Below are 18,213 nucleotides of genomic sequence, written 5' to 3'. Positions count from 1 at the left end.
ATCATTAAAATACCCCCTTATATTATTTTCTCTTTTCTGCACTTTAGAGTTGTTGGAAAGTTTAAAATACTAAGTTCATGTAAGTTAGCTTATGTATACATTGGTGCAGGACGCCAGTCAAACCAAACAAGACCTCCATTACATATTAATTCTTTATCCAAACAACCAGATTTTTCGTGTGGATTGATTTAAACTCTAGGAATTAATGAACAGAGACCCTGATAATATGAAAATACCAAACTGAACTTACTATGTATAACATGCCCTTCACGGCAGAACAAAGAAACACACTAGTTCAACAGTTCAAATCGAAAAAAAAAACCTGATAAATGAACAAGATTGATCTCCCCTTGACCGATCATTTGCTATGGTACATTTTGACTGACGACGTGCAAAATGTTCGTTTCGAACAGAAGAATGGAGTAACTTCGCTTCTTTATTTGATGCGATTCGCTGTTAAAAATGTATATATCACAACTGAATTTAATATTGGAAATAACGATGCGTTTGGCAGTTTGTATCTTTTTAGGGACCTGTAGGTGGTATTTCAGTCCAAAACAGTATTCTTAACAGTTTTTAACCTCTACCATTTTAAACATTACTGGGCATTGTGACGATCGAACTCGCCCCAGTCGCCCACAAGCGTCGAATCCGAGTTAGCTGAAATAATACATTACGTACATTTTCTAGATGTATGTCATGCAATAATGGGAGATGGTGTAAACGCATCCAAGTAAAGAAGCTGGTATCCCATGCATGTATAGTATTTATGTTACAGGTACAGTTTAAGGCAAATGCTTTTTGTATGCAAAGCGTTTGACTACTCAGTGCTGGATAATGAAATAGGGCATATCTGAATCTGGAGTGATTAATGCCTCAATGTGGATGATGATTCTGGACAACAGTTTAAATGAGACGGATCTATTTAGGAGTAACAGAGATGGCGGCGAGAAAGTGTATCAAGTCATTATCTAAGTATAAAAGGAACATGAAGTAATGGAATATTTCTGCAAAGGTTATACACCTTTATCTATATCATATAGATATATATGATGTGAAACAACTGTTTCGAGTTTCAACTGTTTGATTTAATCAAGTCCGTTCAACAAGAGCAGAGACACAACGGAAGTCACATCCAAACTTTAACCTGAAATTCTAACTTTAAACTAGAAATGTGTCCATGGGACACAGATGCCCCCACTACATGACAAAGGACGCAGATCAAATAACTAAGTCAGGGACCGTAACTCCTACACGACTGAATGAATCCGGACGCGAAACCCCAGGTGCACAACTGCACATGATGACCAACATTCCTGTAAACTTTGGTGACTCTATGTCAAATACTTTTGGAGCTATGCGCGACACAACATTAAAATGACCAATTTTTTACTAAGTCAGGGGCCATAACTCCTACACGACTGAATGAATCCGGACGCGAAACCCCAGGTCCACAACAACACATGCAGACCAACATTCCTGTAAAGTTTTGTGACTCTACGTCAAATACTTTTGGAGCTAGGCGCGACACAACACTAAAATCCGGACGCGAAACCCCAGGTGCACAACTGCACATGCTGACCAACATTCCTGTAAACTTTGGTGACTCTAGGTCAAATACTTTTGGAGCTACGCGCGACACAACATTAAACTGACCAATTTTTAACTAAGTCAGGGGCCATAACTCCTACACGACTGAATTAATCCGGATGTGAAACCCTAGATGCACAACTGCACATGCTTACCAACATTCCTATAAACTTTGGTGACTCTAGGTCAAATACTTTTGGAGCTACGCGCGACAAAACATTAAAATGACCATTTTTTTGCTAAGTCAAGGGTCATAACTCCTACACGACTGAATGAATCCGGACGCGAAACCCCAGGTGCACAACTACAAATGCTGACCACCATTCCTGTAAAGTTTTGTGACTCTACGTCAAATACTTTTGGAGCTACGCGCGACACAACATCCTCGGAAGGACGGACGGACGGAAGGACGGACGGACAAGGGCAAATCTATATCCCCCCTAAAGAAGGAGCATAAAGAGGGGCAAAATGTATGAAATAGTGGTGCCATTGTTCAAGGATCATGTGTCACACGGAGTGGATGATGATGTGGAAAATCCGTCTACTAACAGGTATAGTAGATCTAAAACGGTATCAAAATTAAACTAAAATTCTAAGTGAAAAGGGGCATAGGTGATGAAATATTTGTGCAAGAGTTATGAACCTTTTTTGTCATATGATGTGAATAACTATTTAAAGTCTAAGCCAAATCGATTCAGTAATAACAGAGATACATGGAAAATTCCTCAAATTCAACATAAAATTCTATGTAAAAGGGCCAATAATTCATGAAATATTTGTGCCACAGTTAATGCGTCACGCATCTTGTGTCATGTGATCTGGGTGATGATGTGGTATTACTGGTTTAAGTTCGAATCAAACCCATTAAGTAATAACTGAGATAGAGCAATAGTGCATCAAAACTTCAACTCGAAATTCCAAGTGAAAAGGGATCATAATTCATGAAATACTGGTGCAAGAGTTGTGGCCCATATGTCGTATGAAGTGAGTGATGCTGACAAATTACCATTTCAAGTTTGAACAAGAGCGTCGCCAAGCGGGGCAATATACGCACGAAGGATTACATCAGAGGATGGGAGCAAAGTTAAAGAACTTACTGTTGAAGCTAAAGGACAGGAACAACAAAGGGAAGAATTTTGAAAAAATCTAAGCCCACAAAAAATCTTTACCAGGTACAGATATGTCAAAATACAACTAAAAATTGGAGGTACTATCCACGTTGTGCCATAGAAAAGTGGTCGCGGTTTTTCCCTACGGCCAATAATAAAAAAAGTTTCAAAATAAACTATTTATAGTAACTTAAAAGGGAAGTTATTCATTTTTATTGTAATAAAAACAAAAAGGGATCTGCCAAATAAAAACAAGAGCATTGCCATGCAGAGCAATATACAACAAGAGCTATCCATAAGACAGCACGCTCGACTTTTCTCAGTGCTTGACTCTGAATTAGAGCTTTGCCAGTAAAAAAAATCCAAATTAAAAAGAAACATAACTCAAAATTCAAATCAGAGTTATGGGAATTGTTTCTCCTGGTGTAGACTTTTGATAGTAAATAACTATTTTGAGTTTCAAATCAAAAGCTTTGATAGTAACAGAGATATTTGACTTTATCAAAAACTTTAACCAAAAATTCTAAGTTAAAAAGGGGCATAATTCTGTCAAAATTCAAATCAGAGTTATGGGAATTGTGTCTCCTGGTGTAGATTTTGATAGTAAATAACTATTTTGAGTTTCAAGTCAAAAGCTTTAATAGTAACAGAGATATTTGACTTTGTCAAAAATTTTAACAAAAAATTCTAAGTTAAAAATGGGCATAATTCTGTCAAAATTCAAATCAGAGTTATGGGGATTGTTTCTCCTGGTGAAGACTTAGATAGTAAATATCTATTTTAAGTTTCAAGTCAATAGCTTTGACAGTAACAGAGATATTTGACTTTATCAAAAACTTTAACCAAAAATTCTAATTCTGTCAAAATTCAAATCAGAGTTATGGGGATTGTTTCTCCTGGTGAAGACTTTGATAGTTAATAACTATTTTAAGTTTCAAGTCAATAGCTTTGATAGTAACAGGGATATTTGACTTTATAAAAAAAACTTTAACTAACGGCAACGCCAACGCCGACGCCGAGGCATGTACAATAGCTCTATTTTTTTCTTCGAAAAGTCCAGCTATAAAGCAGTCATATATGACCTTTGACCTCTAAGTGTGACCTTGACCTTGAAGCGAGTCATCCGAAACATGCGCTCTGCACGTCGTCTCGGTGTGGTGTGCATTTGTGCTAAGTTTCTTTGAAATCTATCAAGCAGTTCAAAAGTTACAAAGCGGACACGAAACAAAGTGATATGACCTTTGACCCCTAAGTGTGACCTTGACCTTAAAGCGAGACATCCAAAACATGCGCTCTGCACGTCGTCTCGGTGTGGTGAACATTTGTGTCAAGTTTCTTTGAAATCCTTTATGGGGTTCAAGAGTTACAGAGCGGACACAAAATTGCTAACGGACGGACAGCCGGACACCGGGGGTATAACATCATACGTCGATTCGGGCGTATAAAACCAGCGATAATGTGAAAGTTCGGTTCAGAGTACAATACCTCTCCATAATCTTCGTATGGTAGACCTAAAAATGCATCATACAGTTTAAAATGGAAAAAAAAATGCTGATAAAAAGACACAGATTTTAATAAACAAAACACAAGCAATTATTTTAACAAACTGATGACTGACCGATATCATATATATACATACATTGTATGTTACTACTGCTGAAGACAAGAACACGTGCACATGGTCTAAGAGAAGTAACATACTAGGTAAGTTAGTAAGTTAGTGGATTTCAAAGATTTGATCCGATGTTCACTTCCAAATTCCGAACATTTAGACAGTTTTACAGTTCCGTCTCACAAATAAATATTCACAAAATTGTTGTCCCTCAACGCCTCCTCCAGTTGATGCTTCGATTTTGAAACAATGATTCAATAGTCTTTGAAACACTTGAACAGAATTCAATTTACAGAAACCATTCAGTGGGAAACGGATAACGTAACGGTTGTCCATGTTAAATCCGGAATTTCTGGAATCAAGTAATGCAGAATTTAGTTCGGGAAATACTTCTTCGATCAGAAAACGCTCAGCACTTAACGAGATCCTTTCACCGAGGTCGGGGCTCAAACTCACTGCGATACAGTCGCAAAAACCGTCTTTTTCCGAAGGTTTGCTATTGTCACTAACTGTGTCCATTTTTTCTTTCTTGATACCCTTTCCTCTACGTAAGATTTCGACTTCCCTTATCATTCCGGGAATATCAAAATATCTCGCTTCTTCGTAAAGCTGATCCATTTCATTGAAGTTTTCCGGAAGCAGAAGTTTCGCTGTGCGCATGTAGTTCAGTATGTACCGGAACATCTTTCCGTCCCTGTCAATAAAGTAGTGCTGTTTCAATGTATCCAGCACTATAGGAATGCTACCGTTGAACATTTTGGCCAGTCGAGACTCTGGGAATCTGAAATACATTGAATGGTGAAACATTGAAATATTTTTCACTCGTGAGTATCAGTTCATCGCCAAAATAAAACAATTTGGATCCCGTTTTAGAATCATACAAAATGTAAATTATTGGATACATGAAAATGAGTTTATCTTTTATGAGACAAGCGGGTATATTAAGTGGATCGGCTTATGGGGAGAAGAGACCGGATAAAGACTCCACACCATTGTATAAGCGAAGAAGAGATCGGAAATCAGTGCGTACTATTGTACTACCGAAGGAGAGATCGGAAATCATTCCGCAGTATTGTACAATCGAAGGAGAGATCGGAAATCATTGCGCACTACACTGAATCACAAGCGAAGAAGAGATCGGAAATCACTGCGTACTATTGTACAATCGTAGGAGAGATCGGAAATCATTTTGCGCACTACACTGAATCACAAGCGAAGAAGAGATCGGAAATTACTGCGCACTATTGTACAATCGCAGGAGAGATCGGAAATCATTTTGCGCACTACATTGAATCACAAGTGAAGAAAAGGACGGAAATTACTGCGCACTATTGTACACTCGAAGGAGATATCGGAAATCATTTTGCGCACTACATTGAATCACAAGCGAAGAAGAGATCGGAAATTACTGCGCACTGCTGTACAAGGGAAGAAGAGATCGCAAATCACTGCACACTAGCGTGTACAAGTGGAGAAGAGTCACACTATTGTGCACGGGGAGAAGAGATTTGAGATGACCCCGCACTACACTGTGCACATCAATCATTTTCTTGCGAACCTGGTTCCGAAGATCAATTCTTTTATCTTTTTCACGTAAAAATAGCCATTTGTAAAAAATATATTCAAAAATTGTTTGTTTTATTAATAAGAGAATTTAGTGCTTAACCTGCATGACGTGGGGCATAGTTGATGTTGTTTTGATGCACTATACTTTAGGGTTTTAGTTACAAGTATGGCTGTTTGTTATGTATCTAACGGTAATGGTAAAATTTGCTTTGGCGCGTAACTATACGCCGGACAAAAACTGCATGGGCAGTACAAATAAAAATAGATCAATATAAACTGAAGTCTAATGTATTTTTTAATTCCAGATGTTGGTTTTGAGCTCAGATACATGTCTGACAATGTTTTACGTACATCGCCTATGGAAACAAATAGGTAAACATTCAATCAATAATCCTTTTCAGAGATACTGCCGTCGCTTGTTTTCTCTGCGGGTAAACGATGTCATTCAATGCATGTTTTTTGCTTTAACATATCCTTTTACAGTCTGTTTATAGTTATATCTAATTGAAATCTAAGATCCTGTTTACCAGTCAGCTCACTTCCCTGCGGCAACCGATAAACTAACAAGGCCAAATATTGGCTGAAAGTTTTTTCTTTATTTTCTTTTTTTTTCTTTACTATTATTAAATATCATATACTTTGTTAAATGAGTGTTACCAATATTATTTTTTCCTGTTTACTAGTATACGACTTATTTTCTCTTAGGATTTTGGCCATCGACCGACTGACTACCTAAATATACGCAACTTTAATGAAATAATGTATTAAGTAGTTAATTGATTTAGAAGTCGGATTCGCTGCGGGCAATCTGCTCAAAGTGTTTTCTGTTGTCTGTAACAAGCGATATAATGTTGAGAGACAGGCAGTGTTTTCCAGTGCATTTTTTTTGCAAGCTTCTGAATCACAAACCTGCCCGCCGGCGTCATATTGCTACCATGGTAACTAAGTAATCAAGGAGAAATCGTTAATCTAGACTCAAGCCGGCGGCAATAATTCGAAATTCACATTTTTGCCTAAAGCTTATAGCTACAAAACAAACACGTTTGATCAGTAGACTTGTAACGAGTACTGAAGAAATGAGAAAGCTTTTACGGCTAGAATTTTACAAAATTACGCCAACACTGGCAGAATCATAGTTCAAACATTGAATGATTTCGCCAGCCAGAACTTATCACTTTTGGGGTAAAAATGACAAATTGCCGCTATTGGTGCTATGGCGCCAGACGAATATAACAGGGATGTAACATTAGGTAGAAGGGCATTTTCTCTAACAATTTAGGGGCCCAGCCCAAAATCTAGAGGTCATGGGCTACTGGGCGCCTGCTAATTTATATCCCTGATATAATCGCCATCCATATTCCATCCGTGATCCTTGCAGGCCACTTGTCAGTTTCAAGTAGACAGCAGTGTTGAAAATTAGTCTTAAATCATGTGCTTAATATAAAGGGCTTAAACAAAAATCACGTTGACAGTACCTTAAAGTCATTTTTTTAGAAAAATTGTGACGACATACCTTGTGAGTGTTTCCAAGGATGATGTATATATTACACCCCCGACGTCAATGTGGACCGGTGCTGTGTATCGTGTGGGTGTGGCTGGACATGGAACGCCCGATATTTTGCTTGCGAAACCGCCATTCTGTGCGTGCACTGGTGACGGGGAAGAGTTGGTACTTGGAGAGGCGAGCCGACGCCCTGCCTCCGGTAGAGAAACTTTCAGTTCCAGCTTGGCGTTTGATAACCAATGGAAATCTCAAACCTTGATTGAGTGACTAGTCAATAGGTTAAATGAATCTTCTTTGACGTGCGAAGTCTGAAACAACAAGTAAAATTAAATTTGCTGAAAGGCTCCGCGGCGATTTTACTTAAACTTTACTTAATTAGACAACATTTCGAATATCGTTCCTTATCCTAGAATTGTTTGAATGGTTATATTCTAGAATCTATCAGTGCATTTCTTAAAAGTCAAAAGGATTTTATGGTAATACTTCTGCATCATATAGTAACAATGCTGATTGTATGAAATATTCAAACGAAAATCTTTACTGGCATTTGGAGACGCTTGTTCTTTTGCTTATTTCGTTTTGTTTTGGTTTAGCTAAGTAGCATGCAAATAAAATGACTTACCTATTGCAATAATACAATTTATACAATCCATACAAAGAAAGAAATGTTAAAAGATTCCCTAAGGTCTATCAAATGTTGAAACACAATTTCATAAGCCAGGTGATAACTTAAAAATAAAGCGAGGGAAAATGTAGCTACCCTCGGGGGACGGTATACATTCCTCTATCCGGCCCCGCAGGGGTTTTAGCTTCTGCGTTCAGATGAAATAGAATACTATAATGCATAGATTTAATTCACCGGATGACCCCACCCACCCAAGGGCTATTCAGATGAAATATTTATCCGGGGCAAAGAAAAACTGAATAGATGTGTCCTGTCCGCTTTCATTTGCCTAGTGGCCAAAACAAATTTATGTGAATAAGCCATTCTATGCTAGATAATGTAGGCCTATCTCCAGTTTAATAAGAGTGTTGACTTAAAAATTTAAACGTAACTATATATGTCCCGGGGCATAAGCTCTATATATTTACATTTTATAATATAATAGCGAGAAGAGTACGTTATCATCTTGTATATACTGTTTATCTATAACAAAATATTGTATAAACCGAGGGCTCTATATTACATGGCTATTTTTACTCCTTGAAGTCTTCTTTTTCAGTATCATAGTTTTATTATATTATGTAACATGCGCACAATTTGTTTCCGCGGGACCTAAATGTACCTAAGACAACACAATATCTTAGTACGAGTCAGCCTGCCTGTACAACTAATTGTGTATCAAAGATGCACAAAATATAAGGGAGATCCATAACAAATTAAATTATTAGCATAACACGCGGATTCATTATTAACAGAGAAACCAGTGAGATTTTTTTAAAAGCAACAACAACTAAACCCTTGACTAGTATCTAAACCTTTTGTGGTATATGACGTTTTTCAGAAGCTATTATAATTACATTTAAAGAATCTTTTAATACACATTTATATTTTTGTTGTTATATTATAGACAGTTCACGCGCGTCAATACTTTCAGTCGTAACTAATGTGCTTATAAAATATAGAAAATATATTTCGTAATTTATAAATAATATCTTACCTTTTAAAGCAGTTTTCTATCTCCTCTGATATTTTTCACGTACGTTAACAAGCTAGAGGTTCAGCTAAAATGAATCTTTTATCCTCTGTCGCTCAATACATTCTCCCGGGTAGAACGCCTCAGGCAACGCTCGGCTTTTTCCGCGCATTCTCGGAGAGGTTTTAGTGGCGAACAGAAGGCTTAATGAACACACACGGCCGCGGGCAACGGCTGCTATGACAACGAATTAAATACTGCTGGTGTTGAAGAGAAAATAAAGTATATTATTGAGTTTCAATATTAGCGGTCTGACTGAAGGCTATTAACGTGTAGTTGGACTTGGTGCATTTGTTAAGTGTCGAGTTATCTGATGATTGATTTAAAACAATAACAAAACAAAAACAAATCATGTCATTGCACGCCATTTCGCCGGCAAGCAAACCCATGTTGTTCACGTGTATAAACGACAACCTATTCACCTTACAAAAATGACCTAATGCATAGTTCATTCTAAAATCGCCGTGGAGAATTATTTCTGGTATACGCCTCGCCTGGGATCAGACTCAAGACCCCTCGATTTGGAGGTCATATGCTTTCACTACTTTTCTAAGTCTGCCCTGTCACTTGAAGTCGTGTTTTACCGTGCGATCGACTTGAATTAAAATGTGACAGAACAACCTCATTGTTACTTGACTCTTAAAGTGTTGAACAATACACGAGCTTTAGCTTTCTGCCAAAGGATCTATTGAATCTTCCGGCCGTTACCGCATCGATCACGCTGTTTTATAAGGTGGCGACTTGATGTGTGTTCGTGCATGCGTGCGTGCGTGCTAAGCTTATTCATAGCCGCCATAAAAAAAAAAAAAAAAATGGGCAACTCCTCCGCAAGACTGTTAGTAACTTTGACAGGATAGTGCAAGATACAGCTGACGCTCCAATTCGAGAAGCTTCCCTGGTTCTTTGGCGTGTCAGGTATAAAGCACACATACACGGGACTCTTGTTCCAATGTTAGTAATTTTTAATTGGAAGAGCAGGGGCTCGAACTCAAGACCCCTGGTTTTGCAGTCAGTGTTATCACCGGACCACTATTTAAGTTTGAAGATGCCGTCGTTTTTTTTATATATAGAAGTTGTGGCGGATCAGTAGCTACAACAATACAATAGTAAATAAGGGTTAATAAACTGATCAGACGATAACAGGTTTATTTCAATTTCGTCACTGAAAATCAGTATTCATGTTTGGAACGCCGCAAAAGTCTGCTGCTGTCATTCGGAAGCCCTCGGCTTTACTGGGAAATGCGTTGTTCCAGTGGTTTACAATTTGAAAATCATTCAATTGCAGTTGTACTTTGTTTGCGAAACGAGTATCTGCTCGTCTTGTTCATGATAAAACATAATCCGAAGGACTGAAATTTTAAACGCTTCAATATTTTATGATGGCTCCGGGCAAAATGTATTGAAATTACACTAACAGATGATTTGGGTTTAATTTGGGTGTATTGTAAAAAAAACATGTATAAAACACCCCAGGCAAGATTGAAATATTAACTTTTAGCTTCACGTTCCACTGAATTGCTTTTCACCAAAAAGTGTGTGTATGGTTATGAAATAAATTTCTTTCAATCGTCTGTTTATGATATATTCAACACATTTGTCAACCGGTTTCAAAGTGCTATAAAACTAAATTGTGTGCGCTCGTGTGTGTGTGTGTGCGTGTGTGCGTGTGTCATGAGCTTTCTGCAGAGAACTCGCTGCACATTTTTACCTAAACGAATAATCACCTCTTCTCTTCCACCTCTCGCTGAATATTAATATCGCTAGTGTTTCGTGAAAAGTTGATGGTTTTCTCTGTATTTTTCGCTACCTCCAACACAAGAATTCCCTTTTGCACAACATACCTGAACTCGAAAAATCTCCTAGAATGTTAGATAATACATACGGAATCTGGTACAAGTACATCTAAAACTCGGATTGCGAGTTTGCGCAGTAGGATCACTGGCACAAGAAATGGCAACAACTATCGATGGCCCTGCCTATGAACGTGTATTATTTGAAAAACTTAAGACGTTGCATGCACTGCAGACTTGGTTATGAAGTTATATATCAAACTTGGCAGCAGGACGTTGCAGTTACATGCCTTGGTATGAGGGACCATCTTGTGGATAGTATTTGTATAAAGTAATGTCAAAATCCGTCGATGGATGACAGGGTAATAGTCTGGTCATCAACCGATGGATAGCAGGTTTATTGGCCTATTCATGAAACAGAACCCTGTTTAAGTGACTTTTTACAGATTTTATTGAAAATGTCATCTTGATTTGAGTTGAGCTCTTGAGCAAAACACATCATCTTGTTGAAATTCAAGTTTGTGTAATTCCGAAGTCTCTTGTATAGCCGAGTTATGGACCCCTGAAAACCTTTAACATCAAAATATGACAATGACCTTCGAGTTTCAGGTCACATCACATTTGTGCCAAACTAGAGCTATCACTGAAGGTGATGAATGTACCCCCGCACGCACTGACACAGTACATTGCAATTTGACGCACACAAGATTGAATAATTATGTGGACTTATGTATATAGTATAGTAACAAAAAACGAAGTCCCATAATACTGCAGAATATTTATCCATGCACAACTAGGGTTGGTACTGATCACTTGTGTGAAGTTTCATTAAATTGTATGCAAGGGTTCGGGAGATTAGGCAAATAACATGAGTGCATATGCTGACTGTAGGTATATAGCATTTAACAAAAAAAAAAAAAAAAAAAAAAAAAAAAATCAGTCCCATAGCTGTGTAGATTTTTTTTCTGAAAGAACCTAACATGCACAACTAGGGTTACGTTACTACTGATCACTCGAGTTACATTTCATTAAATTGTGTGCACGAGTTCAGGAGAAGCACAAGGTTGCATATGCAGACTCTATATAGTATAGCAACAAAAAACAAAGTCCCGTAACTGCAATTTTTCTTCTGAAAGAACTTTACACCATACACAACTACTGTTGTTACTAATCACTTGTGTGAAGTTTTATTGAATTGTGTCAAGGGGATAAGGAGAGTTGGTGCGCACAAGATTGTGTCTGTCTACAAACCAAGTGTGATCTCGGGAGCTAAGGACTTGGGTTTTACAGGAGTCTGTACTAGGAATATACTGAAATCCCTTGTTGTATGGGAAAACAAAGGTCTAGTCAGGAAGTGGGACAGCCCATTTCTATCTTCTCTGCAGGCTCTCCAGCAATACATTTGAAAAAACTAGGATTTTTTCAAGCAGAAAACTGGGAAAATCTAGGAATACCGAGACAAATACTAGGAAGTATTATCAGATAAAGTGTTACCTTACTGCTGTTTTACTATCCAATTACCATACATATAAGCTATACAGAAATTTTTGACTGGGTAGGGGCGGGGTCACCAGTCTAGAACGAAGATGTCTTCGCCGAGAAGCCTAGCGGGGTATTTGAGGGGTGCCTTTGCCCATATTTGAGGTTTTCTGAATTTTGTTGAAATGCAGACCTGTATGAAATGGTGGTCTCTGCTTCCATTTATTGGTGGCTGTACAGTCCTCATTTGAGGGGGGTCAGGGGGTTCTCCCCCTGCAAATTTTTGAAATACAGGCATGAAATGGTGGCCTCTGGTGGAATTTTAGGTCTAAATTTTGAGGTAGTTTTTATATGCTGTGATATTATATTTATTGCCTTTGTTATCGTTTTATGCTGATGTTAAATGTCAATAAATACATAAATAATGGAGGGGTAACTCCCCTCTTGATGAGGGGGGTCAGGGGGCTCTCCCCCTGGAAAGTTTTGAAATACAGGTATGAAATATATAAATTTTGAAAAATGTTTATTCCTTTGCCAAAACAGTAGGTTGCATCTTTGACGAGTATAGGTCACTTCTCAGCCAACGGGGGACACGGGCCCCCCTCGGCCTGACCATGGTGTTCAGCTGACTGTAAATTTGCTTCTGCAGTTTTTGTTTGGCATCACTTAAGCATAGTCCAAATGTATCAGTGACACAAAACCACTACTGCCAGTAACACAGGCAAGTCAGCTGAACATCTCTATATACATTGTTTTCTGCAAGAAATCTTCAAAACACAAAATTGAAACTTTCAGACATAATGCTGCAAATGAAAAACTAGGAGCATTTTAGAAAAACTAGGAACGACTGGAGAGCCTGTCTCTGGGGACAGCGAGAGCTCAATGAAATTCTGTCTTGTAGGTTTAGTGTAGTTTATACTAATTTTTTTTTTCTGCCAGACTGAAGAAAGCATCAAGCTTTTTTGAACCACTCTCAAATCTACGTCCCAGAAAATTAGTACCAACTTCATATGAGGTGCCGTTTTAACCCCAGCAGATTAAATTACCACGTGCATCTGGAGGAACTAACCAAATGTGTAAAAAGTATATGAAGACCATTTCTTTGCAATTTGATGGAAGGGAGTTAAACCAGTCAGTTAGTATACAAATAGTCCCATATCCATTTTACGCAGCAGATCAGAACTCATCAGGTAGGAAACAAGATACTCCAGAAAACACTGTGAACACTTTTGTTCTCCAGTTCATACCATGAACCATCTTTAATAGGAAACAAAACAAACACAATAATGTTGCTTAATTTTTTTATATTTTGGACTTCATGTTCCAAGTAAAGGTGTTTCCTAACAACATAATGCAAGAACAATGATACCATTGTGAGCCGTACGCATACTACAAAATTATATTTCAGTACCAGTCCTCCGCTTATTTTATGCATACTTGATTCCTTATGCTTTCTGCATTTCTTACACAATATTTTTTTTCACAACTTGAGTTTAAATCTGATACCACATCACATAGAAAAACTTCTGCCAGTTTTTTCCTTTTATGGAAATAACTTTTTTCTGATATTTCAACTGGCAACTTTCAAAATGAAAATATAAAAGATATGGTGTCTTTTTTCCAGCAGATATAAGATACAATACCAGTGCTCAGCAATTTAATCAAAATAAGGGAGAGAAGCAATACAATTCTCAAATTATTATCTATCACAGATTATCTTCCCATTATAATAAGGCAAGTATCTTACATGAACAAGTTAATTTTCTAGTCCCAAAACAAAATGTTAAGTATTCGAACAGCTAACTCCTAATAATCATAAATTCTATTTTCTTTCTTCACACAAAGTGGGATAGTTATCAGTTCTGCTAATGTAAAAATGCTCAAGATAGATCTATGTGCTACCAGATTAGACCTTCTACATATATTTTACATAAAAGACATTAATCAAACGTAAAACAGAATGGTGTTGCAATACACACTCTTGTCAATTGTATGCTGTGCAGAAGAATTCACTAGATATCTTTGCACTTGTAAATTATTCCACAGGATGTGTAATCTCACCACCATGTTTTAACATTAGTATAACATGATCACATTTAGGTCACTTGACTTGCTACTTTATGTCATACATGCTCAAAGATATAGCGCTATCTCATCAACTTTCTTTTTTAATAAATGATATATTAGAATCACATCTATTTAAAAAGAACAATATCGGTTATATGCTGCTTAGAGTAATTCACTAGGGCTACACACTAGTGAAATTACTCTGCAAATAAATAACCTCTTCCTCATGTTTAAATATAAAAGTAAGATCCAACTGGTAAACACTCATCAAACATGTCTGTCTGTCAAAAATACATATTTAATATTGAAGGTAGCACATAAATTTGAGTATAAGCATGTCTCATGTCAATTGTTTCATGTGTAAAGAAGTATAAAGATTGTTCTAAAATCAAGAAGATGAACTGCAAAAAGACGCTAAAGACATTTTCACAAATTTTCATTTTTGAAACTCTGCAGCGAAGGTACAAAAAATATTACCAATTTAGAACATCAAGCAATGGGTAACAAAACTCAGTAAGTTGGACTTAACAAATTTGTATTTAACACATCACTGACTTGAGTAGCTGAAGTGTACCAAGGTTTGATAACATACACACTTCACAAAGCTGATTTTTTTCTCTTCATTTAACAGATCAGATATTGTTGTGTGTAACAAAAAGTTTGTCTCCGGCAACAAAATTATCTATTCTATGTCATTTTGTTTTAACTGTACAGAGCAGTTGAAAATTTTCAAAAATTAACGTCATTGTAAAATCTTCTTCTCAGAAAGTTTAAAAATTGCCTCATCAATACTGCAGTAAACTTACTGGTACTGATGATAAACCCAGACAGATGATAAAGTCGACCACCTTGGAAATACTCGAATGCAATCGGTTATTTATAAAATTGAACACACCATCTAATAGTTTCCACTTACAACACCAACTGGTGTAAACAAAAACAAAATTGGTAAATATTCTGTATGAATAAATGACTTACATAAATTTGTATAAAAAATATTTGTCCAAAATTACTGGGGAAGAGGGTGTTTTTTAGCGCATGCTCACTGTGGAAACATGAAGCCTGACATTTGGTAACTTTTCATTACTTGATCAGGATTGACTGTTGCAGCTTTTTGGGGAAAGTTTCAATATAATAATACCAAGAAAATTTTGTAAATGACAAAGTGTTCGAATTTATCATCAGTCAACGTTCATACAGTCCCCTTTTCACATACCCCTTTCAGGGCCTCACTTCGTGCGAGTTTGCTTACTAAATATAAATTTTAATTATGTAAAAATTTCAGCAAAGGTTAAGCTTTATTTTGATACCGACCATTGATTGCAATTTTTAGAAATAAAAAAGTTACAGGTAAAAAACTTCATTTTCTGTTCGGGTTTATCATCAGTACCAGTACAGCAAACAGAAAAAGAGAAGCTTCTAGAGTCTGTACCAGTGATGACATACTGCATGTCCTTTCGTTTTAATTTAATAATTCATATTGCTTATCTTGTACAAGAACTTCTAAGTTAATTCCAAGCATTACTACACCTACTCATTATCCAAAAATGCCCAAAAAATAATAAATGCCTAAGAGTTAAGTTTCGACAATGTAAGAAATTTTGTAAATAATCAGAAGCATTTGTTAATACTTGCTTTGAAAGATTACATCACATCATACCCCATTTGATAACTATTGCAAGCAACTCCTTTCTTAATCAAAATAATAAATGCGCATTTTGGATGTTTTTCTTATTTCAAACAATGCTGAATAAATCTCTATCAAGTAGCATAATTCTAAATTCTCTTAACTATTGTTACACTGAGTCAATTATTCTTACATTAATTTCTGAGCTTGAACACAACTGTGTGTCTGACACATTATATAAATCACAAAACATAAATAAATAAAGAGTCTGTTGTGTCACACTTACTAAAATACTGATTCAGGTAACACAACAGACAAAAACTTATACAAAATTTTTCCAACCACAATATTTCTTCTAGGTCATCGACAATGTACAAAATTTCCAGTCAGTAGGTTCATTTTGACCCCAAAATCCAGCACTAAGTTTTTCTTTATATATAATTACACAATGGTAATGGCGGTGTCATCACTTCTGACCAAGTGTTCTTAGCTGTTCTATAGTGATCAAGGAACAATGTGTGTATAAAGAGATCAGCATATATACTCTATGTCGACCAGATTTTTGTCTCAAGCACCATCTCCGATAGTGTATTCCAGTCACTATGACTCTGCCTTCTCTGTCGGTCTGTTTGGCTGCTGTTGCTGTAATAAAAAGTCAGTACTTACAACCTGCCTATTTGCATAAATACAAACTAAATTTGCAAAATACAGAATAGAACTTTTTTTATTGCAAATCAAAACTCAGAGGTAGATCTACAGTACCCTATTCTCATCCCTATGCATGTGTATCATCATATATGTCCCCTAAGAATTTAATTTTCATTTGTAGTCTCAGACAGTCCGAAAATACCCAAATGTATCAAGAATGCACTGAAAATAAAGCGTCTGTATACACCATGGCATCAAAACAGGGATAAAAGAAAATTCACAAAGCTTTAAAGCAAAAATCTGTTACTATTTCAGTAGTAAGTTGGTTTTGGTTTGGGGACAGGTTTATCAAATTGTCTAGGAGGGAATATGTCTTGTTTTTCTTAAGCTAACTTGAAACCACTTGATCTGTAATCTCTCGCTGTCCCTGACGGGACAGGCAGTCTTTAAATACGTTAAATACTTTAAAAACGTTGCTTTCCCACACGGTGAGACACTACTTACTTTGTTCATTGACTTGTCCCCACTTTGGGGTCTTCTGTTATCATCATAATGGTATTCGTAGTCTACCCAGCCCTGGCTTCTCCTGGGACCTCCACCTCGACCACCACCGTATCCTCCGCGACCTGAATATCACATAACATTAAACCTCTATCAACTATAGTAGTAAGTAGGGTGCACTCTTATAAAACTACATTACAAGTTCTTAAAAGGCTTTTAAGCAGAAGAAATCAAAATCTTCAGAACATATGAGCCGTGCCATGGGAAAACCAACATAGTGGGTATGCGACCAGCATGGATCCAGACCAGCCTGCGCATCCGCGCAGTCTGGTCAGGATCCATGCTGTTCGCTAATAGTTTCTCCAATTCCAATAGGCTTTAAAAGCGAACAGCATGGAGCCTGACCAGACTGCGCGGATGCGCAGGCTGGTCTGGATCCATGCTGGTCGCATACCCACTATGTTGGTTTTCTCATGGCATGGCTCATATTGTTGAGAAGAGGTACTACATCATCATAACATTCAATTATCAGTCAGGTTTTTTTAATAAACCACTTTAAATTTCAACTTAGCTAGTTCATACAATCAATATATCAGCTGTATGTTCTCCCTTGCCCATGTTGGCCGCATTAAGGGTAAATGGGACAGTTGCCTATATGTATATAGGGCAAAAATTTCGTACGGGCAGAATTTCTTTAAACTTTGTGTACTGACTGAGAATTAAGTTTAAAACGGAAATATATATAAACAGGAGCACCGCCTTGCGGGTGCTGACGCTCATCTGATTTTTTTTGTGTAATAGAAATATTGTCCTACCCATGATTTTCTAAGTCTAAAAAGGGCCATCATTCTTGCAAAAAGCAGGACAGAATTATGTTTCTTGATGTACAGTGTCGACTTATGATGGTGAAAAACTGCTGCAAGTTTTAAAGCAATAGCTTTACAGTTTATGAGAAAAGTTGAGTTAAACATAATACTCAACCAAGAAAATGATTTTCTAAGTCCAAAAGGGGCAATAATTATT

At 37.0% G+C, this 18,213-nt stretch overlaps 2 protein-coding genes across 4 annotated transcripts in view; both read right to left on the bottom strand.

Moving 5' to 3' along the window:
- Positions 1-4,256: 4,256 nt before the first annotated feature.
- On the bottom strand, positions 4,257-10,980 carry LOC123550622 (BTB/POZ domain-containing protein kctd15-like). The gene is made up of 3 exons (XM_045339052.2): positions 10,920-10,980; positions 7,391-7,628; positions 4,257-5,092 (listed from the first exon to the last, which is right to left on the bottom strand). Exons 1-3 carry the CDS (start codon positions 10,978-10,980, stop codon positions 4,468-4,470), a joined length of 924 nt encoding a protein of 307 aa, XP_045194987.2. The 3' UTR covers positions 4,257-4,467.
- A 3,007-nt stretch (positions 10,981-13,987) lies between these two features.
- LOC123549394 (protein LSM14 homolog B-like) overlaps positions 13,988-18,213 on the bottom strand; it is a 39,237-nt gene continuing 35,011 nt past the window's right edge. For all 3 annotated transcript variants that reach the window (XM_045337439.2, XM_053545427.1, XM_053545428.1), the window contains 2 exons: positions 17,194-17,315; positions 13,988-16,683 (listed from right to left, as the gene is read on the bottom strand). In XM_045337439.2, the coding sequence (XP_045193374.2) occupies positions 16,642-16,683; positions 17,194-17,315 (164 nt within the window). In that variant the 3' untranslated portion in view covers positions 13,988-16,641. The remainder of the gene's footprint in view (positions 16,684-17,193; positions 17,316-18,213) is intronic.

This window comes from Mercenaria mercenaria, chromosome 6, assembly GCF_021730395.1.
Source record: "Mercenaria mercenaria strain notata chromosome 6, MADL_Memer_1, whole genome shotgun sequence".
Classification (NCBI taxonomy): Eukaryota; Metazoa; Mollusca; class Bivalvia; order Venerida; family Veneridae; genus Mercenaria; species Mercenaria mercenaria.
This window is presented reverse-complemented; position numbering and strand designations above follow the sequence as displayed.

What these genes read in the sequence shown, in the direction of transcription:
- LOC123550622 (XM_045339052.2), bottom strand. Translation starts at nt 10,980, where the DNA reads ATGTACTTGTACCAGATTCCGTATGTATTATCTAACATTCTAGGAGAT. An exon ending in AGGAGATTTTTCGAGTTCAG is followed by an intron (nt 7,629 to 10,919) that starts GTATGTTGTGCA and finishes TCAAGGTTTGAG; the next exon opens with ATTTCCATTGGTTATCAAAC. An exon ending in TCCTTGGAAACACTCACAAG is followed by an intron (nt 5,093 to 7,390) that starts GTATGTCGTCAC and finishes AATGTATTTCAG; the next exon opens with ATTCCCAGAGTCTCGACTGG.